A 24,556-nucleotide genomic window follows, 5' to 3' on the forward strand; every position below is an offset into this window, starting at 1 on the left:
CCCTGGGAGTCATAGAGAGCGCCCCTGGGAGTCATAGAGAGCGCCCCGGGGAGTCATAGAGAGCGCCCCGGGGAGTCATAGAGAGCGCCCCGGGGAGTCATAGAGAGCGCCCCGGGGAGTCATAGAGAGCGCCCCGGGGAGTCATAGAGAGCGCCCCGGGGAGTCATAGAGAGCGCCCCGGGGAGTCATAGAGAGCGCCCCTGGGAGGGGTTAGGGGTTTCCCATTGAAGAATAAGGCTAGGACTCAGGAATTGGAACAGGGACCTCCCCCAGAGGTCAAAGATCAGAAGGCAGGTTCTCAGAGGTCAAAGGTCACGGAGTGTGGCTGACCCACCCCCACCAAAGTGTACCGCCTACCCCAACTAAGTCGGGGAATAAACTTCTGGCTGACATCACAAAGTCAGCCAAAAGTGGAAGCAGGTACCGGTCAAAACCAGGTGCCTGCTCCCCCCCTCACCCCGAAAAGGTGTCAAATGTGGCAGCGGGGGGGGGGGGGGGGACAGATAAGCAGAGCTTCTCCTTTTGGGTGGAGCTCCGCTTTAACATCTCCACCATCTTCTGGCCAGCTGATGTCGTATACAAAGTATGGCAAGTGCTCTACAAAAGAGTGCTATCGGCAGGAACGCTGATAAGGGGGGGCCACAAATCATCCTGTAGGTGACCCCGGCAGACAGAGGGGCCCTAACAGCAGGGGGAACTGGTGCAGTCAGATTGAGGGGCAATTACAGGAGAATGCCCTATGTCTGTGTCTCTCCCTGCAGCAGCTGAAAGCTGGTTTCTCTCCCTCCTGCTGGCTTTCGACTCCTGCAGGGAGAGACACAGACACAGGGCATCATTCCTGTAACTGAACCCCCCCCCCCTGTTCTTCTTGCTTCCGACACCCCCCCCCCCACGTGTACTGTGCTGCCCCCCACATCCTGTAAAAAAAAGAAAATTGTGGAAACATTTTTAAACATTATAATAAATATTTTTTAGAAATTGTAAAATAAAAAAAAAATGTAAAAAATAAAAAACCTATTAACAAAAGGGCCAATTCACACATGCTCTCTGTTATGTTTGTGTCCGCTAATAATGATTTTAGAGTATTTTTTGTGATATATATATATAGCAGACCTGGCTATCGGAATAGTTATTTAGGATTGAGGAATCCAAAGTAAACAAAAGGAAAAAAGAAGAGAGAAAAAAGGAAGAAAATGGGGGGGGGGGGGGGTCATGGAAAGGAAGGAGAAAAGAAAAGAAAAACAAAAATTGAGAAGGCCGTCCGAACGCGCACCTCCCCCACCCCTCATTCAGTTGGAAGTCGGAGGTATTTAATCCAAAGTGATTGTAAATGATCATCTTATAATACACCTCGTTCAATTTAAAATAGAAATGGAAGAACATTTGTGTGTAGATATAAATACCCCCCCCCCCTTTTTTTTTAAGTGATCATATTCCCTCTGTTCACTACTGCATAAGAGCTGGGGTAGGAGAAATCGCAGTACACGGATCTTCCCAGGGCATGGCTCTGTGTGTGTGTGTGGGGGGTGGTGAGGTGTCAGCACAGGTGTTTCCCCCCCCCCCCTCTCTGTGGTACAGGTTATATAATAGAATCTAAGAAGCGAATTCCAGATTCAGTTCAGGCTCGTACCTTGCTTGCAATAAAAATGTAATGATGTCATATACATGGGGGGGGGGGGGGGGGGGGCATTTATTTGTGCCTTTCATATTTGAGCTTTAATTTGCCAAACTGCAGGAAATGTGAACTGAAATGAACTTCTGAATGGCTATGAATATCTTTTTGCCGACTGTGCCGGAATCGGGCGCTACACCGTGTCGCAACAACCGCAGATTATTGAAAATGGGGAGGGTAGTGCTGCGCTAATCAGTGGTGAATGGATAAGTGAATAAACAGGTGGGGGAGGGGAATGAAAGTAGGTGTAATTGAAATGAGGAGCAATATAGCCCAAATGGCATCAGCATAAAAATAAATATAAATGATCAGTGAACAATAACAGTAATGGTGCAAATCATATAAATACACAGGTTCCTCTTAATGTGATGAAATACACTATAAGTAATGGTGCAAAAAAAATTCCAGGTAACTGTGCTAAGTGACACTCCTATATTGGTGATAAACAGTCCATCAACAGAGTTTGAAAAATATTAGCAAAAAGTATAAGTAAGATTTCAAAAGTCCAAGAAAGCAAAAGTGCAAGTGTAGGTCCGCAATATGGAGTGAGAGGAAAATGGGTATCCAGTGATCCTTTTAGGGTAAGTAAGGATGTCCCCTTACCTTACTGCTGTAAGGTAACAGCATATAGATCCAACCACATTAGATGGTTCACTCGATGGGCTCTGATCCAACAACGGCAGGTCCTCCTTGGAGTTCTCGTCCCAGATTGGTCAGTTTCTCGCCCCAAAGAAATAAAGCATCGATGGTGTGATACCGTTTTAAAAATTTTAATTCTCAAAGAAAGTAGACAGGGGTACTCACATAATCCAAAATACAATTGAGCATGTAAAAAAGAGGGGCAATCTGTCGCCAACGTCACCTCCGATACCTCTCATCTCAACCGCAGATTATTGCCGAGATCCGCAAACGTCAGTTCTGCCCCCGATAATCCCATCGTTGTGATCGCAGATTTCATGAATATTTTTGTGGTTTATAGGGAAATATCCGCTATTGTGTTTTATATTTTTGAATATATTTTATTTATTATTATTTCATTATTTTATTTATTTTTTGATTGCTGGTATTAAAAGTAACTTTAATTTGCCCTTATAGTGACTTAATAATAAAAATAATATTATTATTATTATTATTATTATTTTTTTATACATTTTATTTATAATGTGCTTTTCATCAAAAGATCTCAAAGTGCTACAAATAAAATAAAAAAAGCAAATGATACAATAAAACGAACATCTAGAAGGGACACGAGGCCCTACTACAAAGATATGTCTAAAGACCTTTTTTTAAAACAATCAACAAACTTCCAATAACCCTCTGAATATTCATTCACTATCGTCACACAACTGGGTGGGCTCCAGACACAACGCTCTACGCCCCAAGCCCCCCATTTGTGTTAGCCAATTAGAGCCTCTAGCTCTAATCACATGCTTCAAACCCCCCCCCCCCCCATTGCAATCCATAGTCCGGTGCCCTGTGTGTAGATCAGGGGCCCGGACGCATTAACGGGGTGGGGGGGTTAGTGCTCGTGGCCCCTTATGGACGGACAAAAAATATTCAGAGAGCCCACCTGGCTCACAACAGACAAGGCCGCCCTCTGCTGGGCACCAGAAAACATGAACTAATGTGAGGAGCCCGAGACCAAGAGAAAGATAAGAGTCCAAATTCATTTGTTAGTTTGTACTAAAAAACTGCCAACGCATTTTGGGGGTCGAAGAAACTCCCCCTTCATCAGAGCTTCAATTAGACCGCTGGAACTTTTTATTTTTTTTCTTACCTACAAGGCAAAAGCATAATGTGCTAGTATGCATTGCATACTAGCACATTATATGAAACGTACCTGAAAACAAAGCCTTCCAGAGATGTGATGTCATCGCTGGAGACGGTGTCCGTTTTCACTCGTCTTGCTTCCGGGTTCTCCAACTTTGTGATTGGCTGGAGCCGCAATGATGTCACTCAAGGGGGCCGCCAGTCACAGCACAGGGCTCTGAAGGAACGGCCATCGGAGTGCGGGTGATGTCACTAGCTGTATATACACTAAATATCTCCTGTGGCCGGGAAGCGGCTGAACTCGGAGTCGGGTCACACATCATCACACCTGACTGCACAGGGAGAGGTGAGAGCTGACAATTCATCACCCCTCCCCCCCTTCACCTGACTTTCCAGGATCTCTCCCGGATTAACCCTTTATCCTCACACATTGAGCGTCATATGACAACCATGACAACCGCTGACACCCGCAATCACATAGGGACCAATGTATGTCCCTTTTTCACCCGCAAACGGATTTCAAACCAGGCCGAACGTAGGAAAAGTAGAGCAGTCGTTTCTTTTCCCCCCAAATCCCAGTCTAAGCCTCCAGACTGCGGAGCCGCCAACAACGTTTTTTATTAATTAAAGGAGAAGCAGAACCCGATCTCCAGCCGATCACTTATTCATCAGAGTGAGACGCGGCTATAAATAGCGCAATTCCCCCCGCGCTGGTCGCTGGTCGCTGCGCGGTGTCGCTTTCCAGGGGACAGCTGTTCTACCATCGCTTTTCATTTCCTTGTCTGAAAAATGCCCAGAAAATCCGTCATACTTGGATCTCAAATTAGATAGTCGCAGCGATCGCTCCGCTGTGCCCGTAACAGGCGGCTCCGATCCGACTCCGAGAGAGAAGAATTCTCTAGGGTGTTAGAATAAAAAAAAATACATATAATGTTTGGGGGTTTCTAATTGGAGGGAAGGAGACGGCAGTGAAAACAGACAGGGGAAGCTCCATTACCATTGCTGGTTGTCTCGTCATACCAACGGCCACCACAAGATGGCGCCAGATTACAGAAGGAAGCATAGGCCTGCAGAAGGCCGCAAAGCCGTGGCCTCAATTACAGGCTGGCGCGGCCCGACACGATCGCGCGGTGGGGGTGCACGGAGACACAGGATGCCCCAGGTCACTAATTCTAGTCGCAATGGCGACCTGGCGCCCGGGGTTTGTTGAACCCTGGGTTAATCTTTTAACTCCTTAAACACCATAAGCACCATGAAAAGTGTAAAATGACATCCAATACATTCATTTCCAGAGATCACCAAAAAGGGGGTGACAACAGAATGGGAAATGTGGAGTTACAAAGTGATGTTCCGTGATCTGCACACATTTTATCTAAATAAACATTAATCACTTGCCGCCCGCCAATGACAGATTGACGGCGGCAAAGTGGTTGTAGAATCCTGACTGGACGTCATATGGCGTCCTCAGGATTCTGAGCCGATGCGCGCCCGTGGGGGCGCGCATCGCGGCGATCGTTGTTGCAGGGTCTCAGTCTGACACCCCGCAACACCGATCTAGGTAAAGATTCTCTCACGGAGACACTTTACCACGTGATCAGCCGCGTCCAATCACGGCTGATCACGATGTAAACAGGAAGAGCCGGTAATCGGCTTTTCCTCACTCGCGTCTGTCAGACGAGAGTAGTGGAGAGCCGATCGGCTGCTCCTCTGACAGGGGGGGTTTGTGCTGATCGATTATCAGCACAGCACCCCCTGAGGATGCCCACTGGACGACCAGGGATTCCGCTAGATCACCAGGGATTTAAATCAAAGGTATGAGTGAGTGACTTGTATAGCGCAGCAATTGCGAACTTAATCGCCTCAAGGCGCTTGGGATCCAGCGTCGTACCGGTCTTTCAGAAGAGGTGGGTCTTTAGTTTTTTCCTAAATGCCCGATGGTTTTCCTCTAAGCGGATGGACCACCAGGGATGACAAATAATGGATGCCAATCAGTGCCACAATGGATGCCAATCAGTGCCCACAATGGGCATCACTCATTGGCAGGCATTGTTTGGCACTGATTGACATCCATTAGTACAACACATTAGTTAGCGCCCATATATGCCCATCCATGCCACCTATCAGTGCCCATACATGTCGCCTATTCCTGCCCATCCGTGCCGCCTATCCCTGCCCATCCATGCCGCCTACCCCTGCCCATCCGTGCCGCCTATCTGTGCCGCCCATCAGTGCCGCATATTGGTGCCCATCATCAATGCCACCACATCAGTGCCACCTCATCGGTGCCAGTCAGTGCAGTACCGTCAGTGCCCATTAGTGAAGGAGAAAACGTACTTATTTACAATGTTTTATAACGGAAACAAAAGAAATTGTTTTTTTTTCTAAATTTTCGGTCATTTTTTTTTGCAGAAAAAAAATATCGCAGAGGTGATCAAAAATACCACCAAAAGAAATCTCTATTTGTGGGAACAAAATGATAAAAATTTAGTTTGAATACAGTGTAGCACGACCGCACAATTGTAATTTAAAGTGCAACAGCGCTGAAAGCTGAAAATTGGTCTGGGCGGGAAGGTGTAGAAGTGCCCCCCGGTATGGAAGGTGTAGAAGTGCCCGCCGGTATGGAAGGTGTAGAAGTGCCCCCCGGTATGGAAGGTGTAGAAGTGCCCCCCGGTATGGAAGGTGTAGAAGTGCCCCCCGGTATGGAAGGTGTAGAAGTGCCCCCCGGTATGGAAGGAGTAGAAGTGCCCCCCGGTATGGAAGGTGTAGAAGTGCCCCCCGGTATGGAAGGTGTAGAAGTGCCCGCCGGTATGGAAGGTGTAGAAGTGCCCCCCGGTATGGAAGGTGTAGAAGTGCCCCCCGGTATGGAAGGTGTAGAAGTGCCCCCCAGGTATTGAAGGAGTAGAAGTGCCCCCCGGTATGGAAGGAGTAGAAGTGCCCCCCGGTATGGAAGGTGTAGAAGTGCCCGCCGGTATGGAAGGAGTAGAAGTGCCCCCCGGTATGGAAGGTGTAGAAGTGCCCGCCGGTATGGAAGGTGTAGAAGTGCCCCCCCGGTATAGAAGGTGTAGAATTCCCCCCCAGGTATTGAAGGAGTAGAAGTGCCCCCCGGTATGGAAGGAGTAGAAGTGCCCCCCGGTATGGAAGGAGTAGAAGTGCCCCCCGGTATGGAAGGAGTAGAAGTGCCCCCCGGTATGGAAGGTGTAGAAGTGCCCCCTGGTATAGAAGGTGTAGAATTCCCCCCCAGGTATTGAAGGAGTAGAAGTGCCCCCCGGTATGGAAGGTGTAGAAGTGCCCGCCGGTATGGAAGGAGTAGAAGTGCCCCCCGGTATGGAAGGTGTAGAAGTGCCCGCCGGTATGGAAGGTGTAGAAGTGCCCCCTGGTATAGAAGGTGTAGAATTCCCCCCCAGGTATTGAAGGAGTAGAAGTGCCCCCCGGTATGGAAGGAGTAGAAGTGCCCCCCGGTATGGAAGGTGTAGAAGTGCCCCCTGGTATAGAAGGTGTAGAATTCCCCCCCAGGTATTGAAGGAGTAGAAGTGCCCCCCGGTATGGAAGGTGTAGAAGTGCCCCCCGGTATGGAAGGAGTAGAAGTGCCCCCCGGTATGGAAGGAGTAGAAGTGCCCCCCGGTATTGAAGGAGTAGAAGTGCCCCCCGGTATGGAAGGTGTAGAAGTGCCCCCCGGTATGGAAGGAGTAGAAGTGCCCCCCGGTATGGAAGGAGTAGAAGTGCCCCCCGGTATGGAAGGTGTAGAAGTGCCCCCCGGTATGGAAGGAGTAGAAGTGCCCCCCGGTATGGAAGGAGTAGAAGTGCCCCCAGGTATGGAAGTGGTTAAAAGGAAACACGTGACTTTATGTTCAAACACGTGGATTGTCTACAGAATATCTAACAGCATGGACACCATTTATACCTGAAACATAAATCCTGACAATGACAGGTCACCTCGCTCCGCTTGCCAAGGGGGTACAAACTTTAGAAAAACTTCCATAAACAATCTGCTGTCCTGTCTCGCCTCTGAGGGAAGCAGGAAGTGTCCGGTGATTAAAACATTCCCCAGGGGAATAAAAGTGAGGCAATAAAGGTTCCACCTGCCAATCAGTGCTGAACAAAGATTTAAAGGGGTGGTTCCCCTAAAAATAAACTTTTGACATTGCATTTCCTCTAATAATTACAATTAGAATCGGCTGGTTTTATGTAAAAAATACCTCCGTACGTAGCGTTTGTATTATTCGTTCCCACCGCCACTTCCGGGTACGATGCTGGCGGTGGGCGTTCCTAATTGATGGACAGGCATCCGACCGACGCATCCATCGCGTCACGAGATGCCGAAAGAAGCCGAACGTCGGTGCGGCTCTATACGGCGCATGCGCAACGACGTTCGGCTTCTTTCGGCATCTCGTGACGCGATGGATGCGTCGGTCGGATGCCTGTCCATCAATAAGGAACGCCCACCGCCAGCATCGTACCCGGAAGTGGCGGTGGGAACGAATATAGCAAACGCTACGTACGGAGGTATTTTTTACATAAAACCAGCCGATTCTAATTGTAATTATTAGAGGAAATGCAATGTCAAAAGTTTATTTTTAGGGGAACCACCCCTTTAAAGTGACAGGCGGACAATTACACCCTTTCTCCTAGCAACGCCCCCCTAAGGGGGTGTGGCTGCAGACTGGAGCTCCTCCCCCAACAGGAATCATGTGACCTTTTTGTTTTTTTTATCAAATTTGCAGACGTGTTTAACCCCTCGCTTACCGGGCACATACACCCCCTTCCTGCCCAGGTGAAATTTCAGCTTTCGGCCCTGTCGCGCTTTGAATGAAAATTGCGCGGTCGTGCGACGTGGCTCCCAAACAAAATTTTCCCCACAAATAGAGCTTTCTTTTGGTGGTATTTGATCGCCTCTGCGGTTTTTAGTTTTTGCGCTATAAACAAAAATAGAGCGACAATTTTGAAAAACAAATGCAATATTTTTTAGTTTTTGCTGTAATAAATATCCCCCAATTATTATTATTTATTTATTTTTTAATACTTTTTTTCTCAGTTTAGACCGATACGTATTCTACCTATTTTCTATCAGTGGGGGGAAGGGTGGTATTTGGGGGGTTGGGGATCTGTCAGTGGAGGGAGGGGTGGTTTTTGAGGGATCTGTTGGGGGAGGGGTGATATTTGGGGGGGGTGGGTTCTGTGGGGGGAGGGGTGATATATGGGGGTTTAGATTCTGTCTGTGGGGGGAGGGGTGATATATGGGGGTTTAGATTCTGTCTGTGGAGGGAGGGGTGATATTTGGGTGTCTGTGTGTGGGGGGTGGATTTTGGGGGGTTGGGGGATCTGTTGGGGGAGGGGTGATATTTGGGGGGGTTGGGAGATCTGTTGGGGGAAGGGGTGATATTTGGGGGGTTGGGGATCTGTCAGTGGGGGGAAGGGGTGATATTTGGGGGGTTGGGGATCTGTCAGTGGGGGGAAGGGGTGATATTTGGTGGGTTGGGGGATCTGTTGGGGGGAGGGGTTATATTTGGGGGGTTGGGGATCTGTCAGTGGGGGGAAGGGGTGATATTTGGGGGGTTGGGGATCTGTCAGTGGAGGGAGGGGTGATATTTGGGGGGGTTGGGTTCTGTGGGGGAGGGGTGATATTTGGGGGAGTTGGGGTTCCGTGGGGGAGGGGTGATATTTGGGGGGGGTTGGGGTTCCGTGGGGAGGGGTGATATTTGGGGGGGTTGGGTTCTGTGGGGGGGGTGATATTTGGGGGGTTGGGGATCTGTCAGTGGGGGGAAGGGGTGATATTTGGTGGGTTGGGGGATCTGTTGGGGGGAGGGGTTATATTTGAGGGGTTGGGGTTCTGTGGGGGGAGGGGTGATATTTGGTGGGTTGGGGGTTCTGTGGGGGGAGGGGTGATATTTGGGGGGTTGGGGAACTGTCAGTGGGGGGAAGGGGTGATATTTGGGGGTCTGTGAGTCGGGGTGGTTTTTGAGGGGTTGGGGGATCTGTTGGGGGGAGGAAGGGGTGGTATTTGGGGGGTTGGGGATCTGTCAGTGGGGGGAAGGGGTGATATTTGGGGATCTGTTGGGGGGAGAGGTGATATTTGGGGGGTTGGGGATCTTTCAGTGGGGGGAAGGGGTGATATTTGGGGATCTGTCGGGGGAGGGGTGATTTTTTGGGGGTTGGGGAATCTGTTGGGGGGAGGGGTGATATTTGGGGGTTGGGGGATCTGTTGGGGGGAGGGGTTATATTTGGGGGGTTGGGGATCTGTCAGTGGGGGGAAGGGGTGATATTTGGGGGGTTGGGGATCTGTCAGTGGAGGGAGGGGTGATATTTGGGGGGGTTGGGTTCTGTGGGGGAGGGGTGATATTTGGGGGAGTTGGGGTTCCGTGGGGGAGGGGTGATATTTGGGGGGGGTTGGGGTTCCGTGGGGAGGGGTGATATTTGGGGGGGTTGGGTTCTGTGGGGGGGGGTGATATTTGGGGGGTTGGGGATCTGTCAGTGGGGGGAAGGGGTGATATTTGGTGGGTTGGGGGATCTGTTGGGGGGAGGGGTTATATTTGAGGGGTTGGGGTTCTGTGGGGGGAGGGGTGATATTTGGTGGGTTGGGGGTTCTGTGGGGGGAGGGGTGATATTTGGGGGGTTGGGGAACTGTCAGTGGGGGGAAGGGGTGATATTTGGGGGTCTGTGAGTCGGGGTGGTTTTTGAGGGGTTGGGGGATCTGTTGGGGGGAGGAAGGGGTGGTATTTGGGGGGTTGGGGATCTGTCAGTGGGGGGAAGGGGTGATATTTGGGGATCTGTTGGGGGGAGAGGTGATATTTGGGGGGTTGGGGATCTTTCAGTGGGGGGAAGGGGTGATATTTGGGGATCTGTCGGGGGAGGGGTGATTTTTTGGGGGTTGGGGAATCTGTTGGGGGGAGGGGTGATATTTGGGGGTTGGGGGATCTGTTGGGGGGAGGGGTGATATTTGGGGGTTGGGGGATCTGTTGGGGGGAGGGGTGATATTTGGGGGTTGGGGGATCTGTTGGGGGGAGGGGTGATATTTGGTGGGTTGGGGGATCTGTTGGGGGGAGGGGTGATATTTGGGGGGTTGGGGGATCTGCTGGGGGGAGGGGTGATATTTGGGGGGTTGGGGGATCTGCTGGGGGGAGGGGTGATATTTGGGGGGTTGGGGGATCTGTTGGGGGGAGGGGTGATATTTGGGGGGTTGGGGGATCTGCTGGGGGGAGGGGTGATATTTGGGGGGTTGGGGGATCTGCTGGGGGGAGGGGTGATATTTGGGGGGTTGGGGATCTGTCAGCTTTTATCTTTTTAGATAGGCTGATTATTTTTATTTTATTATTTTACATGTCGATCGCTTTCTTCACAATCGTGAAAACAAGGGGCGGGCCGGACATGTACAGCGATCACATGGATATATATTTAGAGGTGTTCATGTTCTGTACGAACCACCAATGTGCTATTTTTATATTATTATTACCAATATAAAATATAATAATAATAATAATTAGAACGATTCCTCTTGGACCGCCAGGTGGCGCTCTGCCCCCCATAGTCTGCAATGTAATCAATGTCGCCCTCTAGCGACCAGTAGGCGGAAGGACACCCTGGCAGCACGCATGCGCAGCGCTCGCTCCTGAGAGGACGGGTCTTCTTCCGGTGTCGGGCGGAATTCCTCCTCAGACATGTCCCGCCGGGCCCTGAGGAGGCTTCGCGGGGACCAGAGGGGCCAGGAGGAGCCGGGGGGCCCCGAGGAGGAGGAAGAGGAGGAGGAGATTCTCCCGGCGGAGCCACGAAACAGGAAGAACCGAGGAAACCGCAAACTATTGGAGGAGAGAGGAGTGAGCAACCCCTTCCAGCTGGTGAGTGCGCCACCTACCGGGGGGAGGGGAACTGCAGGCGGGAGGGGGAACTACAGATCCCAGGAATGTGAATGATTTATTACTGAGCCTCCCCTCCCCCCAGGCTGTCCGGACATGCTGGGATTTGTAGTTCCAGCTGTTGCGCCTTTCTTTCATTGTTTCCCCCTCTAAAGCAGATTCAGAATAAACAGGGGGCCGGATTCAGGTAGAATTGCCCGTTATTTACGGAGGCGCAGGGCAACGTTTTTGCCCTGCGCCCCCGCAAATTTGCTCCGCTGCCCTTGATTCACGGAGCAGAAGCTTAAATGATCCCATAGGGGGCGGGAATCATTTAAATTAGGCGCGTTCCCGCGCCGATTGTAGAGCGAATGCTCCGTCGGGAAACTTTCTCGACGTGCATTGCGGCAAATGACGTCACAAGGACGTCATTTGCTTCAGAGTGAACGTGAATGGCGTCCAGCGCCATTCACGATTCACTTACGCAAAGTACGTAAAATTCAAATTTCGCGACGCGGGAACGACGGTTATACGTAACATGGGCTGCCCCTGTGCAGTCTAATGGTCAGTCTGGCTCCGCCCCTGCAGAGTCTATTGGTCAGTCTGGCTCTGCCCCTGTGCAGTCTAATGGTCAGTGAGGCTCCGCCCCTGCGCAGTCTAATGGTCAGTCTGGCTCCGCCCAGTGCAGTCTAATGGTCAGTCTGACTCCGCCCCTGCAGAGTGTAATGGTCAGTCTGGCCCCCGCAGAGTCTAATGGTCAGTCTGGCTCCGCCCCTGCAGAGTCTAATGGTCGGTGAGGCTCCGCCCCTCTGTTAAGCATTATCTGTCATTTTGTTGCAGATCACCGACCCGGATGAAGATCATCGCAGTGAGCCGGACTCCGCCCCATCAGCTCCGTCCAGACTGACAGATGAAGAGGAGGCGGACGGAGAGGAGGCTCAGGAAAATGGGCGGAGCGTCTCCTCCCAGGTATGAATGTCCAATCGCAAGTCATATTACACTTATGGGTGGAGCCTGATGGGATAAATCACCTCCCAGCTGGGTGTTTTCTCCGGAGCCGTCTCTTCTATTGGATGGAAGGCCGGCATAGACGATCCCCGGACCAGCGAGGGCTCCAGAGGTGACACCCGGCCCCCCGGCACACAGGAACACCCCTGGGGGAGTCCTATATCTGTGCAACCAATCAGCATCCAGGTTTTATTGTCAAAGCTTCATTGAAGAAGCTGATTGGCTCCCATGCACAGCTGCACCAGATTCTGCACTCTCCTGTTTTAGTAAATCCCCTAAAGGGGAAATTCCACTTTATATGCCCCCCCCTTCTGCTTTCATTGGTGGGGGAGGGGGGGGCACTAGAAGCCTTCTGGGACACATCACCGGTCCTACAAGGCTGTGGGACTATTCACAAAGTGCAGTGTGGCTCGTGCATGCGCAGCGGGGAGCCGGTTGTGAAGCCACAAGGAGTCACAGCCAGCTTCCCACACTAGACATGGCGGCCCCCGGGGGCCCCAAAGACCGGTGAGGAGGGCGCTAAATCCTCGGACAGGCAAGATTGTAAAGGATTTGTAGCTGATGACTTTTCATTTTTGGGGGCCCTCTTTAACACCCCCCCCCCCATAGCCAGAAGAGGGCTTTAGCTTCCAATTCTAGGAGGGAATCCACGGACATTCGATCAGGGGTCTCCAAACTTTCTACACAAAGGGCCGGTTTACTGTCCTTCAGGGGGGTCGTACTGTGACCATCGGGAGTAGAAAAATTCTTGTGGGGGGGGGGGGGTATGCCCTATAATTTTTTTTTAGTGGAAGTAATTGTGCCCCTTTATTGGGTCTTATTGGGCCCCATTGTTGGTCTCATTGGGAGGAATTGTCCCCCATTATTGGGTGTCATTGGGCCCCATTGTTGGTCTCATTGGGAGGAATTGTGCCCCATTATTGGGTCTCATTGTGCCCCATTATTGGGTCTCATTGGGCCCCATTGTTGGTCTCATTGGGAGGAATTGTGCCCCATCATTTGGTCTCATTGGGAGGAATTGTGCCCCATTATTGGGTGTCATTGGGCCCCATTGTTGGTCTTATTGGGAGGAATAGTGCCCCATTATTGGGTGTCATTGGGCTCCATTGTCTGCCTTATTGGGAAGAATAGTGCCCCATTATTGGGTGTCATTGGGCTCCATTGTTGGTCTTATTGGGAGGAATTGTGCCTCATTATTGGGTGTCATTGGGCCCCATTGTTGGTTTCATTGGGAGGAATTGTCCCCCATTATTGGGTGTCATTGGGCTCCATTGTTGGCCTTATTGGGAAGAATAGTGCCCCATTATTAGGTGTCATTGGGCTCCATTGTTGGTCTCATTAGGAGGAATTGTGCCCCATTATTGGGTGTCTTTGGGCCCCATTGTTGGTCTCATTGGGAGGAATTGGGTCCCATTGTTGGTCTCATTGGAAGGAATTGTGCCCCATTGTTGTCTTATTGGGAGGAATAGTCCCCAATATTGGGTCTTATTGGGCTCCATTGTTTGTCTTGGGAGGAATAGTGCCCCATTATTGGGTGTCATTGTGCCCCATTGTTGGTCTCATTGGGAGGAATTGTGCCCCATCATTGGGTGTCATTGGGCCCCATTGTTGGTCTCATTGGGAGAAATTGTGCCCCATTATTGGGTGTCATTGGGCCCCATTGTTGGTCTCATTGGGAGAAATTGTGCCCCATTATTGGGTGTCATTGGGCTCCATTGTTGGTCTCATTGGGAGGAATTGTGCCCCTTCATTGGTGTCATCGGGGGGTAAAAGCAAGCAAAGGGCCACATCTGGCCCCCGGGCCATAGTTTGGAGACCACTGTCCTAGATCCTGGGAATTCTTATGCTCTAAGTGGACAGCTTCCCCTGAAGAAGCCCAGATTGAGGGTGAAACATGTTGGGAACTCCATCCTATTTGCTGTATCCATAAGGACCGTTTTATATGTACTTTCTGTGATAACTGTTTTTATATCATTTTTTGTTAAAATAAAATGTAGGGAAGTAGTTATCATGTAAAAATGATACAGTATCATGGACTGCACAGCTGAATGGCCAGATTTTGAATACATGTGTAAGTTCCTCATTGGTCAACGCTTTTCTCTTTCTAGCTTCCTCAGGACCCATCACATAATAACTATATAATGATTCCAATTATTGATCATTTCTAACACAAGCCTTCTATTGGGAGACCCCCGGGCTCCACTGACCTCCATCAATGGTTTTATTTGGATGTCTGTGACTGTACCGCTTCCCTGCGGCGCTCACTCTGCTGCAGGTCAGTAATCGGTGTCTCTCTTCTCTCCAGGCTGCTACAATAAACAAAACAAAGAAGAAGAAAAAGAAGAGGAAATCTAAAAAGACACCAGCAGACAATCAGGTAGGTCGGTCCGGTGAGTAGAAGACAGGGGCCCCTGGCCGGGACTTTTATTGGAACCTCCTGTGGTGACAAATAAGAATGAAGGAGAAGAAATGGAAGTGACTTATTCCAGGGCTCGACAAATCCCGGTCGCCAGGTCGCCATGGCGACTAGAAATGGTGTCCTGGCGACTTGGCTTGGATTGTGAGCTGGCGCCATCTGGTGGTGGCCGTTGGTATTACAAGTTAAACAGCAATTCTAATGTCATTTTTCACTATTTTCACTGCCATCTTCTTCCCTCTAATTGGAACCCCCAAACATTATATATATATTTTTTATCCTAACACCCTAGAGAATAAAATGTCGATCTTTGCAATACTTTCTGTCACACCGTATTTGCGCAGCGGTCTTACAAGCGCACTTTTTTGGGAAAAAAATACACTTTTTTTAATTATAAAATAAGACAACAGTAAAGTTATCCCCATTTTTTTTGATATTGTGAAAGATAATGTTACGCCGAGTAAATTGATACCCAACATGTCACGCTTCAAAATTGCGTCCGCTCGTGGAATGCCGACAAAACTTTTACCCTTTAAAATCTTCATAGGCGACGTTTAAAAAATTCTACAGGTTGCATATTTAGAGTTACAGAGGAGCTAGAATTATTGCTCTCACTCTACCAATCGCGGCGATACCTCACATGTGTGGTTTGAACACCGTTTACATATGCTCACGTATGTGTTCGCTTCTGCGCGCATGCTCGTCGGGACGGGGCGCGTTTTCTGGCTCCTAACTTTTTTAGCTGGCTCCAAGATTCCAAGCAAATTTGTCAAACCCTGACTTATTCTTTTCCTGCTGACTGCCATCCGTCAGCGAGAGGTCATTACAGGATCTCGGCCGTAATCTTGGTTCTGTTTTTTACAGCCGGCAATCAGCTGTCTAGTAAAAATGATCCGGGTGGCTCTACAGCTGCCGGATCACTTTTATGGTACAGAGAAGGGCCTCCCCTCGGTGGCTCCTGGGCTCTCCTATTCCTCCAGGGATCCTGGGACTGCAGGACACGGATCCCTTCACACCGAGGAGACGCGGGAATTTCCGTAAATCAGCCAATCCTGTAAACATAAAATCCGGCAGTTTTTCACCATTTTTATTTCTGTGTTTCTCCCTCCACAGCTAGATGGCAGCGCGGGGAGTAGGGATGAGCTGGGGGACATTGACAGCATTCTGGAGAGAATCGAGAGCAGCAACGGCGTCACCTTCCAGGGACAGAGCACCGGCAACACCGACAGCCGCCCCTTACTATATGTGGAGCACAGGTAAAGGATCAACACCCGACCCATCAATGTCCGCCACTCACACCCCCAGACCCCGAGGATCAACACCCGACCCATCAATGTCCGCCACTCACACCCCCAGACCCCGAGGATCAACACCCGACCCATCAATGTCCGCCACTCACACCCCCAGACCCCGAGGATCAACACCCGACCCATCAATGTCCGCCACTCACCCCCCCCAGACCCCGAGGATCAACACCCGACCCATCAATGTCCGCCACTCACCCCCCCAGACCCCGAGGATCAACACCCGACCCATCAATGTGCGCCACTCACACCCCCAGACCCCGAGGATCAACACCCGACCCGACCCATCAATGTCCGCCACTCACACCCGCAGACCCCGAGGATCAACACCCGACCCATCAATGTCCGCCACTCACACCCCCAGACCCCGAGGATCAACACCCAACCCGACCCATCAATGTCCGCCACTCACACCCCCAGACCCCGAGGATCAACACCCGACCCGACCCATCAATGTCCGCCACTCACTCCCCCAGACCCCGAGGATCAACACCCGACCCATCAATGTCCGCCACTCACACCCCCAGACCCCGAGGATCAACACCCAACCCGACCCGACAATGTCCGCCACTCACACCCCCAGACCCCGAGGATCAACACCCGACCCATCAATGTCCGCCACTCACACCCCCAGACCCCGAGGATCAACACCCGACCCATCAATGTCCGCCACTCACACCCCCAGACCCCGAGGATCGACACCCGACCTATCAATGTCCGCCACTCACACCCCCAGACCCCGAGGATCAACACCCGACCCATCAATGTCCGCCACTCACCCCCCCAGACCCCGAGGATCAACTCCTGACCCATCAATGTCCGCCACTCACCCCCCCAGACCCCGAGGATCAACACCCGACCCGTCAATGTCCGCCACTCACACCCCCAGACCCCGAGGATCAACACCCAACCCGACCCGACAATGTCCGCCACTCACACCCCCAGACCCCGAGGATCAACACCCAACCCGACCCATCAATGTCCGCCACTCACACCCCCAGACCCCGAGGATCAACACCCGACCCATCAATGTCCGCCACTCACACCCCCAGACCCCGAGGATCAACACCCGACCCAACCCATCAATGTCCGCCACTCACACCCCCAGACCCCGAGGATCAACACCCAACCCGACCCATCAATGTCCGCCACTCACACCCCCAGACCCCGAGGATCAACACCCGACCCATCAATGTCCGCCACTCACACCCCCAGACCCCCAGGATCAACACCCAACCCGACCCATCAATGTCCGCCACTCACACCCCCAGACCCCGAGGATCAACACCCGACCCATCAATGTCCGCCACTCACACCCCCAGACCCCGAGGATCAACACCCGACCCGACCCATCAATGTCCGCCACTCACACCCGCAGACCCCGAGGATCAACACCCAACCCATCAATGTCCGCCACTCACACCCCCAGACCCCGAGGATCGACACCCGACCTATCAATGTCCGCCACTCACACCCCCAGACCCCGAGGATCAACACCCGACCCATCAATGTCCGCCACTCACCCCCCCAGACCCCGAGGATCAACTCCTGACCCATCAATGTCCGCCACTCACCCCCCCAGACCCCGAGGATCAACACCCGACCCGTCAATGTCCGCCACTCACACCCCCAGACCCTGAGGATCAACACCCGACCCATCAATGTCCGCCACTCACTCCCCCAGACCCCGAGGATCAACACCCGACCCATCAATGTCCGCCACTCACACCCCCAGACCCCGAGGATCAACACCCAACCCGACCCGACAATGTCCGCCACTCACACCCCCAGACCCCGAGGATCAACACCCGACCCATCAATGTCCGCCACTCACACCCCCAGACCCCGAGGATCAACACCCGACCCATCAATGTCCGCCACTCACACCCCCAGACCCCGAGGATCAACACCCGACCCATCAATGTCCACCACTCACACCCCCAGACCCAGAGGATCAACACCCGACCCATCAATGTCCGCCACTCTCACCCCCAGACCCCGAGGATCAACACCCGACCCAACCCATCAATGTCCGCCACTCACACCCCCAGACCCCGAGGATCAACACCCAACCCGACAATGTCCGCCACTCACACCCGCAGACCCCGAGGATCAACACCCGACCCATCAATGTCCGCCACTCACACCCCCAGACCCCGAGGATCAACACCCGACCCATCAATGTCCGCCACTCACACCCCCAGACCCCGAGGATCAACACCCGACCCATCAATGTCCGCCACTCACACCCCCAGACCCCGAGGATCAACACCAGACCCATCAATGTCCGCCACTCACACCCCCAGACCCCGAGGATCAACACCAGACCCATCAATGTCCGCCACTCACACCCCCAGACCCCGAGGATCAACACCCGACCCGACCCATCAATGTCCGCCACTCACACCCCCAGACCCCGAGGATCAACACCCGACCCGACCCATCAATGTCCGCCACTCACACCCCCAGACCCCGAGGATCAACACCCGACCTATCAATGTCCGCCACTCACACCCCCAGACCCCGAGGATCAACACCCGACCCATCAATGTCCGCCACTCACACCCCCAGACCCCGAGGATCAACACCCGACCCGACCCATCAATGTCCGCCACTCACACCCCCAGACCCCGAGGATCAACACCCGACCCATCAATGTCCCCCACTCACACCCCCAGACCACGAGGATCAACACCCGACCCATCAATGTCCACCACTCACACCCCCAGACCCCGAGGATCAACACCCGACCCATCAATGTCCGCCACTCACACCCCCAGACCCCGAGGATCAACACCCGACCCAACCCATCAATGTCCGCCACTCACACCCCCAGACCCCGAGGATCAACACCCGACCCATCAATGTCCGCCACTCACACCCCCAGACCCCGAGGATCAACACCCGACCCATCAATGTCTGCCACTCACACCCCCAGACCCCGGGGATCAACACCCGACCCATCAATGTCCGCCACTCACACCCCCAGACCCCGAGGATCAACACCCGACCCGACCCATCAATGTCCGCCACTCACACCCCCAGACCCCGAGGATCAACACCCGACCCATCAATGTCCGCCACTCACACCCGCAGAATCTAACACAAAAATTTTAATCAGTAACAGCCCTAAATAAATATATATATATAGTGTATATACAGTAGGTGATATAGGTAGTATATATAGTTGGTGTATATACAGTAGGGGTTGTATATATGTAGAATATATAGGTGCTGTATATCTGTGATGTATATAGGGGATGTATATCTATATTGTGTGTATGTATGTGCTGTGTATATATAGGTGGTGTGTGTGTATATATACAGTAGGTGCTGTATATAGATAATGTGAACTGTATATAGAGGTGCTGTATATCCGTGATAAAGATGTGTAAAGATGATGTATGTAGGTAGTGTGTGTGTGTGTCTTTATACATCACAGATATACAGCACCTCTATATACAGTTCATATTGCCTATATACATCATCTTTACACATAACCTATATAGGTGATGTGAACTGTATATATTCCCTCCTATATCCCTATATCAGTACGAGTTCCTCGGATTTGCATTGTCTGTCCTCCACACACCCGATGAGGTGAAAACTTTTCTAACTTTTTTTTTTTTTTTTTTTTAACACAGAAATTTGAACCCGGAGACTGAACTGAAAAAATATTTTGGCTCCCGCGCCGTGATGGGAGATCAGAGGTGAGATCATGGGAAATGTTATTATTTATTCCAAAATATTTAACTTTTCAGTAAATTCTGTAATTAAAGGGTCACATACCGGTCTGTACACTTGAAAGGGAGGCTTTCGTGGGGAAAATAAAGTAGCAAATTAAAAAATCAACACATAAAAATCTGCGACATGTATGTAAACGTCCTCGGACGGGGGAGGGTGATATTTCGCTCATCACTGCAGCAATGACCGAGATAATTTTTTAGGGCCAGCGATTTTCTACGAATTAATGCCTCCTCGTACACACCATCGGTTTTCCCCGACCATCAAAAGACCAATGGGAAAACCGAGAAACCGCTCGGTCACTTTTCCCCTGTACACACGACCGGTTTTTCCGACAGGAAAACCGCCAGGAGAGCTTTGGTCGGGAAAACCGGCCATGTGTATACTCCACCACAGTGTTTCTTATAGGAAAACTGCGAGGAAAAAAAACTGCCGCGATTCGCAACGGGGAAAAAATAGAACAAGTTCTAATTTTTTTTTTTCACCGCAGTTTTCCTGTAGGGAAAACCGATGGTGTGTACGAGGCATAAAAGTAATCCTAGTAGCTAAAGAGCCGCTGGATTACTTTTACAGGTGGTGGAGGGGGCTCCCACCCCCCTCCTGGTGCCTCTTTTTCCGGTCTCTCCCGTGTGATTGGGGGGGGGGGGCCCAGTAAGGATGTAACCGGCAGCTTCTGGCTCCGGGCACACAGTGAGAAGAGCGGATGTTGTTCCTCCCGCTGTGTGATGTCAGAAACCGGAAGCGTCAAGGATTTCTTCTCTTCTGCTTTTGGTTCTTCATTTACCGTTAACAGCCAGTAAAGCAGCCAATCAGATCGATCGGACTGGACATCAGAGGAGAGATCTCTCCATAAAGAGGACCTGTCACAGCCCATGCTATTACAAGGGATGTTGTTCATATCTTGTAATAGCAATAAAGTTGATAAAAAAATAAAAGTGCAGTGTTAAATAAATAATTTACAGTGCCCATGTCCCTCTGTGCTCAATGTGCAAATGCGAGCGCACCCAAATGTAAACAGCAATCACGATTGGCGAGCCAGAGAAGGAATCCTTTGGCGGCGGAAATTTACCATAGAGCTGACTGAGGACCAGCACCACTTATTATTATTTACCATATCTACGTAACATCATCTTTTATATTTTACCAAAACAAATGGGTATTCTATTTATTGTGTTTTTGTGCAGTAATATTTTTAAAAGTGCGTTTTGTTTGTTTTTTCCTAAAAAAAATTGCTTTTGAAAAAGCACTGTGCAAATAAATATATGCAATGCCCACCATTTTATTCTCTAAGGATTCTGCTTAAAAAAATTATAAAAATGTCATGTTTGATGGTTCTAAGTAGTTTTCTAGCAATAAAATAATGTTGGAGAGGAATGTCAGAATCGGTCCAGACTGGAAGTGGTTAGAGCCTCCTCCCAGCATTTATCCCCCCCCCCTCTCTGCATACAGATCCTTGGTCCAGTAATGTGATTGGTTGCTGTGTGCATTGAGTGACGTCCCTTTTTTTTTTTTTTTTGTATTTTTGGCCAATTTTCAGGCTGCGACAGAGACAGCGACCTCATCCCAGGAGCACCTGGCTGACGTCTCCTAAGAACTCCTGGCCAAGATACAGTAAAACAGGTGAGATCTGTACTTTGTTATATACAGGTTCTCTTTATTATTACTTTCTGTGATGTCATAGTAGGAATGAAAGGTGCAGCACTCTAAGCTTACCTTCTCCCCTCCCCCAGGCATCACGATGAGCCTTCTAGAGACCAAACGCGGAGTCCAGTATTTCACATTCGAGCACCAGAGAGATTACCAGCAAGTCCAGTTCAAGTTCCTGGATGCCGTGGAGTCCATGGATCCCAATAACATCGTGGTGAGTACGCCGCCGGTGCCGCTTCTGCCTTCTAATTGTACTTTACACCAGGGGTCTCCAAGCAAAGGGTACGTTTACTGTCCTTCAGACTTGGGGGAAGGGGGGGGGGCTGGAATGTGGCCATTGGGAGTAGAAAAGGTCATGAGGTCAGTGGGAAAAATAATGCCCCATTTTTTGCATCAGTGGGAGGAATAGTGCCCCATCATTGGTGTCATTAGGAGTTTTAGGACCCCATTATTGGTGTCAGTGGTTGGAATTGGGCCCCATCATTGGTGTCATTAGGAGTTATCGGGCCCCATTACTGGTGTCAGTGGTTGGAATTGGCCCCATCATTTGTGTTAGGGTTGCACCGATACTAGTATCAGTATCGGCACTGATAGGTAGATTCACACACATTGGCCTAACTTTAGGGCGGCCTAGCCTAGCCTTTTTAGGCTACACCGCCGTAAATTAGTTAGGCTAGTAGTGATTGACAAACCACTTACCTGCTAATCTACGGCGGTGTAGCCTAAAACGAGCGGGCGTAAGGGCGCCTAATTCAAATGACTTGGAGGGGGGCGTGTTGTATGGAAATGAGGCTTGACCGTTTTTAGACGCTTTTTGACACTGCGCATGCGCCGGGCGACTACATTTCCCAGTGCGCATTGCGGCTAAGTAGGCCGTACGGGCCTATTGATTTTAGACGTGTACGTAAACGACGTAAATCCCGATTCGCGGACGACTTGCGCAAACGATGTAAAAAATTTGAACCTCGCAGCGGGAACGGCGGCCATACTTAACATTGTTATTCCACCTCATAGGTGGAATAACTTTAGGCGGCCTATCCCTTACGGAAACGACGTAATGCGACGGTGTAGGCCTGGTGTACGTTCGTGAAACGGCGTATCCCCTCATTTACATAATCTACGCCGGCCGCAATGGAAGCGCCATCTAGCGGACAACAGAAACATTGCAAGCTAAGATAGGACGGCGCAAGCCATCGTATCTTAGATATGTTTAAGCGTATCTCTGTTTGAGAATACACTTAAACAAACGCCGGCGTAGATTCAGAGTTAGGTCGGCTTATCTACTGATATCTACTGATAAGCCGGCCTAACTCTTACTGAATCTACCTATGAGTATTTGCCTGAGTACTTGTACTCTGACACATGCTCCGAAGCTTCAACCGATACCTGGACAGTCGAGATGATCGGTGCAGCAGTGGGAGGAGTTAGTCACCGATCTCCCTGTATACATTTCAATAAAGTAGCTGACAGACGCTTTTCCTCTTCTTCTCCCCTCCGCGGCTTCCAGCTGCTTTATTGAAATCCATACAGGGAGATCGGTGATTGTAACTCCCCCCCACCGCTGCACCGATCACCTCTGACTGCCCCTGTATACTCCCCCAGTCCCCCTCTGTGTCCTCCTCCAGGCTCTTCCGATCCCCCTCCTTGCCACGTTTCTGATCGCCTCCACCGGTTATCGGACCCGTCGGTAGCGGCGGAGACGATCCGATCCTTTCCTCCCCCCGTGTCAAGTAAGAGAATGATGTCCCCCCCGACACTCGACTCAATGACGTTGGATGACAGAAGCAACGCCAAACGTCACTCCCGCCCAACGGCCTTAAAGGGACATTTTCGATCGGTTATTGATCATACTTGTTCCTTGGCGCACAGGATCGGTTATTGACGGTGGCTGCTTGTGCTCCAAATTTTTGGGGGGCGCAAACAAACAAAAAAAACATCAATGGCCGCCACTGTGCCATCAAATGCTGCCAGTGTGCCCATTAATTGCCGCTACTGTGCCCCATCAGATGCTGCCCGGCACTTACCTGTCTCGGAGCGGGTCAGCGGAGGTGTCTTTCACGTCCTTCACGTCCCCCATGTCTTCTTCCGTCCTCTCTATCAGGCGTCCAATCACAGCACCTGACATTTCAGCCAATCAGGTAACAGACCCGGCAACCTGATTGGCTGAGAGGAGCTTCAGTGTTGGCAAAGTGAATTCCTTTGCTTTGCTAACACACAGCATGGCGCCCGCTGTTCACATTTTTGGGCCTATGGCTCTAATCAGGCGCTTCCAAAAAACACCCCCGCCGCTGAAATTCCGGTGCCCAAAAAGGGGCCGGACACCTGAATAGGGGGTGTCAGCAGCGACCATAGATAGAGCGGTGCCAGGAGAGAGGGGGCGGCACTCCTGCGCACTTTATGAATGCACCGCCACTGGTTATTGATCATATTTGTTCCTTGGCGCACAGGATCGGTTATTGATCATATTTGTTTCTTGGCGCACAGGATCGGTTATTGATCATATTTGTTCCTTGGCACACAGGATCGGTTATTGATCATTATGGTTCCTTGGCACACAGGATCGGTTATTGATCATTATGGTTCCTTGGTGCACAGGATCGGTTATTGATCATTATGGTTCCTTGGTGCACAGGATCAGTTATTGATCATATATGTTCCTTGGCACACAGGATCGGTTATTGATCATATTTGTTCCTTGGTGCACAGGATCAGTTATTGATCATGATTGTTCCTTGGCGCATAGGATCGGTTATTGATCATATTTTTGGTACTTGGTGCACAGGATCAGTTATTGATCATATATGTTCCTTGGCACACAGGATCAGTTATTGATCATATTTGTTCTGTTTCTGGATTAGCTCCTCCTGCAGATGAACGCGTACCATGTGGACTCCTTGCTGCAGCTCAGCGACGTCTGTCGTCTCCAAGAAGACCAGGAAATGGCCAGAGACCTGATTGGTAAGGCGCTGCTCTTGCTGTGTTTCCTGTGTGTGTTGTATGGCGGTAATGATAGGCAATTCCTGGTGAACTCCTGGCAGATCTGATTGCCTGTTTGAGACGTGTTCTGTCAGTCATGCTTCAAACCTCCCTGTGGGTGTCATCTCTTTATAGGGGTCATTATAATAAAATGGCATCCAGCAACTGAAATTTGTATTTTATTTTTTATGCT

General features: G+C 50.8%; 1 protein-coding gene across 1 annotated transcript in view; it reads left to right on the top strand.

Moving 5' to 3' along the window:
* Positions 1–11,027: 11,027 nt before the first annotated feature.
* TCF25 (transcription factor 25) overlaps positions 11,028–24,556 on the top strand; it is a 31,626-nt gene continuing 18,097 nt past the window's right edge. The window contains exons 1-8 of the mRNA XM_040329649.1: positions 11,028–11,271; positions 12,109–12,237; positions 14,582–14,653; positions 15,806–15,948; positions 19,641–19,706; positions 21,278–21,360; positions 21,471–21,601; positions 24,246–24,345. Of these exons, the coding sequence (XP_040185583.1) occupies positions 11,095–11,271; positions 12,109–12,237; positions 14,582–14,653; positions 15,806–15,948; positions 19,641–19,706; positions 21,278–21,360; positions 21,471–21,601; positions 24,246–24,345 (901 nt within the window). The 5' untranslated portion in view covers positions 11,028–11,094. The remainder of the gene's footprint in view (positions 11,272–12,108; positions 12,238–14,581; positions 14,654–15,805; positions 15,949–19,640; positions 19,707–21,277; positions 21,361–21,470; positions 21,602–24,245; positions 24,346–24,556) is intronic.

This window comes from Rana temporaria, chromosome 11, assembly GCF_905171775.1.
Source record: "Rana temporaria chromosome 11, aRanTem1.1, whole genome shotgun sequence".
Classification (NCBI taxonomy): Eukaryota; Metazoa; Chordata; class Amphibia; order Anura; family Ranidae; genus Rana; species Rana temporaria.